This window comes from Mycetomoellerius zeteki, unplaced genomic scaffold (genome assembly GCF_001594055.1).
Source record: "Mycetomoellerius zeteki isolate Tzet28-1 unplaced genomic scaffold, Tzet1.0 scaffold69, whole genome shotgun sequence".
Classification (NCBI taxonomy): domain Eukaryota; kingdom Metazoa; phylum Arthropoda; class Insecta; order Hymenoptera; family Formicidae; genus Mycetomoellerius; species Mycetomoellerius zeteki.
Genome location: NW_017257708.1, coordinates 1,402,400 through 1,411,909, shown reverse-complemented (window position 1 = coordinate 1,411,909; position 9,510 = coordinate 1,402,400). Strand labels below are relative to the sequence as shown.

At 31.3% G+C, this 9,510-nt stretch overlaps 2 protein-coding genes across 10 annotated transcripts in view; one reads left to right on the top strand and one right to left on the bottom strand.

Annotated features, from left to right (window-relative positions):
* Positions 1–2,858: 2,858 nt before the first annotated feature.
* Pi3K68D (phosphatidylinositol-4-phosphate 3-kinase catalytic subunit Pi3K68D) overlaps positions 2,859–9,510 on the bottom strand; it is a 13,761-nt gene continuing 7,109 nt past the window's right edge. For 6 of the 7 annotated variants that reach the window (XM_018457879.1, XM_018457883.1, XM_018457882.1 and 3 more), the window contains 9 exons: positions 9,003–9,149; positions 8,674–8,922; positions 8,140–8,576; positions 7,854–8,010; positions 6,677–6,912; positions 6,341–6,541; positions 4,162–4,358; positions 3,560–3,810; positions 2,859–3,436 (listed from right to left, as the gene is read on the bottom strand). In XM_018457879.1, coding sequence (XP_018313381.1) covers positions 3,263–3,436; positions 3,560–3,810; positions 4,162–4,358; positions 6,341–6,541; positions 6,677–6,912; positions 7,854–8,010; positions 8,140–8,576; positions 8,674–8,922; positions 9,003–9,149 — 2,049 coding nt within the window. In that variant the 3' untranslated portion in view covers positions 2,859–3,262. The remainder of the gene's footprint in view (positions 3,437–3,559; positions 3,811–4,161; positions 4,359–6,340; positions 6,542–6,676; positions 6,913–7,853; positions 8,011–8,139; positions 8,577–8,673; positions 8,923–9,002; positions 9,150–9,510) is intronic. The other variant, XM_018457885.1, reaches the window with a different exon arrangement.
* Positions 4,628–5,899, top strand: LOC108729000 (uncharacterized). Of its 3 annotated transcripts, XM_018457891.1 has the most exons (4): positions 4,628–4,749; positions 4,875–4,973; positions 5,097–5,178; positions 5,349–5,899. In XM_018457891.1, exon 4 carries the CDS (start codon positions 5,376–5,378, stop codon positions 5,826–5,828), a length of 453 nt encoding a protein of 150 aa, XP_018313393.1. In that variant the 5' UTR covers positions 4,628–4,749; positions 4,875–4,973; positions 5,097–5,178; positions 5,349–5,375; the 3' UTR covers positions 5,829–5,899. The 3 variants fall into 3 exon arrangements, with proteins under 3 accessions (XP_018313393.1, XP_018313392.1, XP_018313394.1); XM_018457890.1 differs by lacking the exon at positions 4,628–4,749 and having other exon boundaries at positions 4,763–4,973; XM_018457892.1 differs by lacking the exons at positions 4,628–4,749; positions 5,097–5,178 and having other exon boundaries at positions 4,763–4,973.

The following is a 9,510-nucleotide window of genomic DNA, read 5'->3' as shown; positions in this document are numbered from 1 at the left end:
CAGAAAAAGTACATAGATTGAGACAAAATCTTAAAAATTCTTAATTTTTCGTAGGGCTCACCTAAATTACTAATATCTACATAATTCGGAAAGAAATTAGATATTTCTGTGGTAATTTAATTTACTAAAGGACTGTAAAGAACCGTCTCAAATTTACAATATTATAGATTTCTGTAAGGAAAATTAATCACGATAATATTGAGCGCCACCATAGTTTCGTGTTACGTTTCGTAAATAGTGAGACGTAGAGTGACGTTGTTTGAGGGCGCAGGATTTCTAGGTTTTTCAAAGAAACAGCGTCGCTCTACGTCTCACTACGAATATATATCTATGAAAAACTAATAATTTCTAAGATCTTGCCTCAATCTGTGTAGTTTTTCGTAAAACTTTTCCGCCAGGGCAGTGATTACCTACAGGATTTTGAATGGGTTTTAAAATAAATTACAGCTTTCCGCATAAACCAACGCCTCTCCATACAATACACATGTTTAAAAGATGTCATAAAGACATCTTATAGACATGCGTGTTGTTTAGCCATCCGTCGTTTTTCGAGCAAAGAGATGGTCATTTTTCGCACGTGAAATAATTCGCTAGTGCGTTTCTCACTAATAAGATGACATCTTGAGAAATGACGCGTTGTAATTGTGGCAAATAATGAGTCGGATATTTCATGAAGCGCCCAATTGACAAAGTATTCACAATTCTTCGCCAAAAGAACTCGAGAAACTACGTTTTACATAGACACAGCATAGATTATATGTATATATACTATTTATACACCCTGATAGCAAAATGTTAGCAATTTGGAGCCAAATTGACAGCAAATTCGATCAGATATTGACTACAAAACCGTAACCATCTGTGTCCGCATTTGGCTATGAATTTGTCGACAAAGCTTGCTGACAGGCATATGCCAGTAGATTGGTGACAGAAACTGAGCAGAATTTGCTTTTTCGGTTCTGCTCTCAATCTGCCGTCAGGTGCAGGACTTTGTTTAGTTTCTGCTACTAATCTGCTGACACAGCATGTCTAGCACTCGGTCTAGCAGATTTTGTCATATTTCTGACAGCAATTTGCTGACGATGTCAGATAGTATAAACTCTGGCCTGTATTTAGAACGTGCTAACAAAGATGTTAGCGCGCTAACATACTATATTTTATGTTACGCTTATTATAGAATTTGAGATAAAAGCGCGCTTTTTCTGAATACAGGTCTCTATGTTCGTTGCCTTTTTGAAATAAAAAATTGGTAGCTTTGCTATCTTTGCTATTATATTTGTTAAATTGCGTAAAATTAAACAAAGGGATTAAGAAGATTCTTAATTTTTAAAAAACAATAATTTGGTAGGACTAATGAGAATTAGACGCGAATTTTAATCTGTAGTACAAATTATTGAATAAAATTTAACACAAATTTGAAAATTAAAATTTTTTACCATACGTATCTTCAATAAACTTTGTTCATTAATTTATAAATCTGGTAGCATGAAGAAAGTAAGCTAGCACACACTAAGCATAAGCCGTCTCCATGTTGATCTAACACAGAACATATATCTAACCATTCTGGCATTTCTGACCTCGGAATTCGCTGTCCGAAGCAATCCGAGGTTGAAATCAAAAAGAAACCTGAGAGCGGCCATGCCCGGAATTTAGCTGCAACCTTATTTTGAAGCGCCTCTATGTCCACAAAACGTGGACCTTGAACTACGTAGCTAATGTCCACGATTCCGTCGGTAATGTCCACGATTTTTTTATTGTATTCTTCGCTATATCCACGATTTTCGGTCCGTTAGATAAACAAAGATGAAAAATCGTTTGTACAAGCGCCGACAGATTGATTGTTCGTCTTCATCTATCTAACGGACCAAAAATCGTGGACGTAGCGAAGAATACAATCAAAAAATCGTGGACATTACCGACGGAATCGTGGACATTACTGACAGGATCGTGGATCAGGCTTCTCTCTGTTGAAATTAAAGTATTAGTGGCGCCTCAGCTAGGAGGACTAACAAACTTCATTTCATCAGAGTTCTATCGATATTACATTATTTGTATAAATACTACCTTTTTGATAAAAAGGGAAGTTGATTTGATGAAAAATTATAAATATAAACAATTCTTTTTTATTTAAATAAAACGTATGGAATAAATCAAATTATTAAACATTTTTCTTATTTAACTGCAGGCAATTGTTTTTAAATAAAAGAGTAAAGATGTTCGGGGAACACTTATTAGTGCAAAAGTAATTGTAAAAATATAAAATTTTCAAACAACGTGTGATATACGCGTAACGTGGAACATATACGTGATAAATAATTTAAAAATGATTTATTACACAGATTTGATAGAGTATTTATGTACAGAGTCATCAATAATACATTTATAAATGAGGCCATTATATAAACAGGCAATTATTAGATTTCTTTTTTAATAATTTTCTAATAATAAAATAACATCGTAAAACATGATTCCGCTACATATTGTGTATCAAATTCAACTTTCATATACTATTTTTATATGATTAGATATATGTCTGTAATAGAAAACTGCAAACTCTTTCGCTGGGATCATAAAATTACTTTAGTGTAAAAGAGCTTAATCCAATCGTTTGTTACAAATTTCATTATCATATTTATACGATATAAAGTACATTCTATTTACAATTGTTGATCAGTAGTAAGTGTCAGTAAAAAGTGATATAAATAAATAAGTATATAAAATTTTGTATATAAAAGAGTAAACGTCCAATATAAATCTATTAAATTCATGCTGAATTTGTCATATTTTCAGATACATTATGTTAAAAATATAATTAAAATAATATACAGTGTGATATATAATTCAAAATTTCTGTAAAATTTTTCTTCGTTCATAAACTATTTGTTATGCAGGCTTAATTTAGATGCTTTTTAGATTCTATACTATCATCATTATGTGTAAATTAACTATCTTTTTTAGCAATTATTATAAAAGTTGACTCTCCTTCTGCATATAATTATCTTCTTTCAGATATCACATAATTTTTCACGTTTATTTTTCGGATTTTTGTCAAAGAAAAACGAAGTTCTGCTAGATGTACAAAATTATATAAATAAACATTATTTCTGTATCATAAAGCACGATGATTATTGCACTTGGCTGTGCATAATAAAAAAAGATTTAATATTGTGCGCTAATATGATATTATTTAGATTTTAATAATATCTATGAGCATTAAAAGGGACTTCTATATATGTTTTCCAGGGCAGTCTTTATACTCGCTTCATCGTACATTACCTAATGGGAACCATTCAATAGTTTCGTTCGTCAAGTCGACATGTCCGAGTGGCAAACTTATACCACCGAGAAATTCATTCTCCTGCAAAGTATCGTGATTCCATATCGTTGCTTCGAGCGTTCTTTCCCTGATCACTTCTAGAGGCATTCTATACTCCAACTATTGCAAAAAAAATGGATTATTACTAAGCTGTTTAATTAAGCAATTAATATACTTTTGTATCTATTATTTATCCATTTTTTAAGCGTTTATAGTTTATTATAAAAATCTGACTTTATTTACCATCTCCATGAATGATGGATGACAATTTTTCTTTACTACTTTCGTTTTCCGTTTCGTTGCCTTTGTAGCATCGGGCTTGAGATATACCTTCACATATGTATTTGGCTCTTGAGCATTAGCCACTTTGGGGAGTCCTCGTGCATGGCAAACCATGACAGATAAAGTGCCGCGAACGTAATGAAGAGCCAACTTGATTTGACCACTCTGCATGTTATCTCTGACTCTCTTCTCAGCCCACCAATTATTTCCAACTATTAAATAAAAATGATATTATATTAGTCCATAAATTATTCTCGTCTAAGTTTTAAACGCTCGTTAAGTTATATTTTTCAGAACATCATTATTTTAGAGATATTATTATATTATTTACATAAACATATTTGTATTTTACTATTTTAATATTTTATTATAATAAATAATTTAATTTTAGTTCAATTTATTATTAATATAAAATAAATGTATTGTAAAATTTATTATTAATACAAATATATAAATGTTGTGCTTAAGCATATTTATTCCAAAGCTGTAAAACAAACAGCGCTTACAAATAATGATAATAATAATAATATATATTTGGAAAATTTAAATATACCAAAATATACCTTTGACTTTACGCAAACGAATATCAGGATTCTTTTGGTCTCGTAACAGTGGATGAAAGAAAGTATATACCAGATCGCTTTGAGATATTTCCGGTGCCATTTTAAACAGACTCACAAGAAACTTTTCTATATCCGCACGTCGTTTATCGGCTACCTGCTTAATATTAGAACGTCCCACGCTAATTCCACTTGGTAAGCTGTGAAACAGACAGAGAGATTCGAGATTATTCTCACAATGCGAGTAAACAGAATGTTTCCATATTCATAAACATTCGCTATTCGCGCCTCGAAGGATCAAGCTATCATTAGATACTATCGTAAATAAACATAACAGAGATCGTACAGGGCATACAGCACTGTACTGAGTAGTAGTCACATTGTGATCTCTTTGTACTGTAGCAAGAGAAAGAATGAATTTAAACTCAAGTGTTTTAATGTGAATACAGTGTCATATTAATTAATGTATTCCTTTAATATTTAACGAATTGTGTTACGCTCGCAAGTTAATCATTGTATGACTAAGACTGTTAGATATGAGATATGTCAGACTTTAATATCAGATGATCTAAAGATAACGCATATCAAAAGGTATGACATTGTGAGCGCAGAGTTTTTGCGTTTAAGATATCTTCTTATATCTCAACATATTGTCTTCGCTCTGCGTCGCGAATTTGTGATAGTATAACGCGCCATAATAGTTTTCACTTTTAAAGGTATTGTGATTTACTTAACTAAAACTCGATCTGGAACATCTGCATTTTTTCGTCTAAAGTAAGCACGGGTGATGATAATTGTCTTAAAAGTTTTATATTGTAAGTATAAATAATTTTTCTAATTGGAAGAAAATAATTATACCACTCTACATTCACGTTATTTTGTAAGAGCAAAATTAATATTGTGATATAACAAAATAAAAAATATAATGTACTTTTTAGGATACAATTTACGTTCAATAAATATACATCATTCTCGAAAGAGAAATCGCAATTTGTTAATATATCGTTTCTTTTCACAAGAGTGAGTAATTTTATATCATGTTTATAAGATGTAATATCTTCGTAATATTTACAAAGAGTTTGTAAAATATTTTTAATATTATCAATAAAAGTACGGAAATGTTATCTATAGGTAATTTAAGAATTCATTTAAAATTTGAAAATCTTTAATATAAATCAATTGATTTCCAGAAGTTTAATATTAAATTTTGGAAGAAAATGGGTTTGAAATGGTTTCGGGCAAGTCTATCGATGGAGAAAGAAGCGTCTAAAGTTCCAGCCATGACGGGCTTATATCGGAGAATTTCATATTTCGAGCCGGCAATTAAAAAAAATGTGGAAGTCTCATTATCAACGCCTCCTTTAATAGCAAGTGATTCAACGTTAAGTGGCGATAACGAAACAGTGAAAAATGACCGCTCAAGAGCAGATCTTACAAATCAAACATCATCGTCAATTATTGATTCGGAGGAAATCACGGTAAAAGACATTGACAACAAACCACAGATAAACAATCATTCAGTTGAAAATGCGGAGTCTTCTACTTCTACCAAAGATCCAAATGTAAAAGAGGAATCGGCACGTAGCGAGGAATTAAATAAGATAACTAAAGATCAAAATATGTCAGATACAAAAAGTCCTATCTATTCAGATAATGAGCTAGTGATCTAATAAGGGGAAAATGTTAAATAATGCATGCATATACAGATGTTTAGCATGAAAAATGGATACATTTGTCTCGATTCGACATCTCTACTATTTACTATCATATACTTTACTACCTTTTTATATATACTACATATATATACGTTTGTTCGCATTTATTATTTATATGCTATACTTGAAATTGAGATATAATTTAACTATATAGAATATAATTAAATACGCATATGTTATAATCTCATATATTTATGTAAAATATTTTAGTATATATACACACAGCACATTTTATCCGAGGAACATCCTGAGAATATCCTTAACATTGGATGTTTTCAGAGACATTCCTTGGAAGTCTGTGCTGTATGGGTAAGAAAATGTTAACATTTAACTTTTGCATTAGAATGAATATGTGTATAAGATTATATAATAATCTTACAATATTTATATTAAACAATGTAGAAGAGGAAAATAAAAATAGGAATTTGCAAAAGGAAAAATATACACTTGATATACGTAATATTTACCTGGTTACTTTAGCAAGTGGAAAATGTATGCACAATTTCTGATAGAATTCGCAAAACTCTTTATACGATCGGAATAGATATGTTGGATCCGGTTGGCCCTTCCGTTGTATTCGTAAAATGTACATGTAATATTTCTCCGGATCATAGCGTTTCTGATATCCGTGAACCTGGACGCTTGTTAATTCACCTTCTTGCTGCATTCTACAATAATTATTTAAAAAATATATTAATACATTAACTGTCATCCGAAAAATGAGCAAAATCTTTTAAGATTTTTCGATTTTTTTGGAGCGTTATACTTTTACTTATAATGTTTAGCAAAAGTAAAAGACTCACGTGTACGTGCGCGGAATGAAGGATAGTAATTCCCCCTCACTGTGATCTCCAGAGAATCTCATCTGCGCTAGATTATGCAGGAAAAAGTTAAATTGCGTAAACCAACTTTTCAGTGAACTTTCTATCATGCGAGCGAAAGTCGCTGCTGCTTCGGGATTTGTTTGTCCAGGAAGTAGTGCTTTCTGTACGTAACTAACTGCATCCACAGTCACCCCAGGGATACCGGATGAAGTCATCTGCGAAGTCGTATACTCATTCATTCTCGCCTTGTTTAAATGATCTTTTATTTCGATATCGTGCAGCTTTCGCGCTATGATACTTTGTTTGTGTAGATCACTGAGAAAATTCTTTCGCGATATTAAATTATCCATTGTGATTTATTCGTTAAATATTAGAAAATAACCAATAAATTTATTTTTTTGTTGTGATCTTTGTGTAAATGCTCTCTATCGGATTGTACAACAATTCCTGAACTTTTTTATTCACTTCTAACACTTTACTCTTAACATGATTGACTCAGACTGCTGCAGCATACGATATTATGAGCGCGGGCGATAAATACTAATTAACTACATCGCATATAGTTTAGTGAGATAACGGTTCGCTTTCTGATAAAACACACGGATATGTTCTTCCGTTGTGGTTTTATTGTTTTCATAGCGGTGTGGTTGACCACATAACATAAAATTCTTTATTTCAAATATATTCGGTCTAATTGTTTGCATAATTAATATGAAATGCGTTTGTATTTATTACAATGATTAATTCAAAACATATCAACTCATCACATTGAAAACATCTTTCCAAAATGATTCATTCAATGATTTACTTAAATTTGAACTATTTTTTTTAAATTCATCTACCTTAACTATAAAATTTGAAAATATTAATATATATATATAAAATTTAAGATTTTTATATATATAGCAACAAACAAATTTATTGGAAACTAAAAGAAATTAACACACGATTGTAATAATTTATTACCATATTTTGCATGAAAACTATAGAAAGATGTAACTTTTATTCATAAAAATATATGTGAGATATGTGAATGTACGTACTTTTATATATCATATATCTTATTGGAAATTATTAAAATCATTAAGTGTTATCACATAATTACATACTAATTTTTCTCTAAGTATAAAAATAAGTAAAACATTTTAAAACATACCAATCCAAAAAGATGAAGAATAAGATTTCCATGTTTTCGCACTATATTAAAAGCTTGACAGCACAAATCGACGAAATGATGAAATTTCGCTGAAGGTTTATCACCACCATTTATAACATATGCCATATCAGACGTCAGTACAAATGGCGTCCTATCTCTGATTAAAAATATAATAACAAGAATATATTGTATCAAGATTACATTCTTTCTCTTTTATTTTTTTAAAATATAGTACATAGTGTAAGTGCAAAAATAAATAAAACGTAATATTACAATACATACGTACCTCTTAAAGTTTCCAAACATTTGCGCGTCACCAAGAAATTTTCCAAAATCAATATGAAATAAATGACCAGATGTCTTTAGCATAATATTGTCATTATGCCTATCACAAATTCCTAAAATATAAGTGGCAACGCTGTAGCCAGCGCAAGAAGCAGTAAAATTGTCCACCGCTCTTTCATATTCCAGTTCCGAAGGATTATGCTTCGCTAGCCACTCCGCGATCGGTCGATCCTTAAATGATCCTGTTAGTCCAAACTCGACTTGGATCTTCCGTAACGTTTCTGCATTCGTTACCATTTCTATCATTCCTCGTTTGTGGCCGGTGGGCACACAAGCAAAAGTAACCATTTTTAAATCAAGGCCTTCCTTCAACCACAATTTATCCATTATGCGCACCATCTGGAGGGTCAACATATCCTGCTGCAAATCATCGCCAACCTAGAAAAAAAAATACAATGTGTGTATTAATATCAAAGTTTTGGAAGAAGATAATGTTTTGCAGGATATTTTTACAGATTACTCATCGAAAACGTACCTTGAATATCGCCGGGCTTATAACATTGTCACAACTGATAAAGTTAATTTTTAATGGAAGAGTGAACGATGGAAAATAGGCACATGTCTGTACATTGATACCGAATACTAGTTTACTAGGAGATAGTGGTAAACATGTTCCATCGTCTTCCTTTAAGTGGCAGTGTATTTCTTGTAAACCAGTTTTAAGCGTATCCATTCGTAAAGATTCCTTTGTAACTTTAATATTTTCAGCCACTTGGTGCAGGTTCTGTACAAATTACAACTTAAAGTATATTTGAAATAAGTAAAGCTATTTGAAGTAAACAGGATATAAAAGTTAAAACCTACTTTAACTAACAATTGTTGAGTGAGAAAACTGTTTCTCAGCGCATCTCCGATAACTGCTAATAGCGCTCTCAACATTAATTGCAATCTTCGTTGATAACGAGCACAACTAATTGCTTTGTCATCTTCCGTTGAGATTTCAGCAGAATTCTACAAAATAAATGCGCTTTATAATTTAATATAGAAAAGTTTAAATAACATATTAGCGACATATTAATATTACTAATACATATCGCATGAAGCAGTTTTCTATGCTTTAATTCAGGCCTGCAGCCGAATTGCACATTTCGACCGATTTTGCCTATCGTCATCTCCACTCCTTTTGTTTCATAGCATTTAGACCGTGCATGAAGACATAAAACGCTCGAACTCAGGGATGATATTAGCCGTAACTCATACAGGGTACTATAGGGCTGTAGAACTTTGAAACATATTCAATGTTTACAAATTTTTATTATTATTATAATTATAATTATTATTATGTTAGAAACTCAATTTATTTATTAAAAAT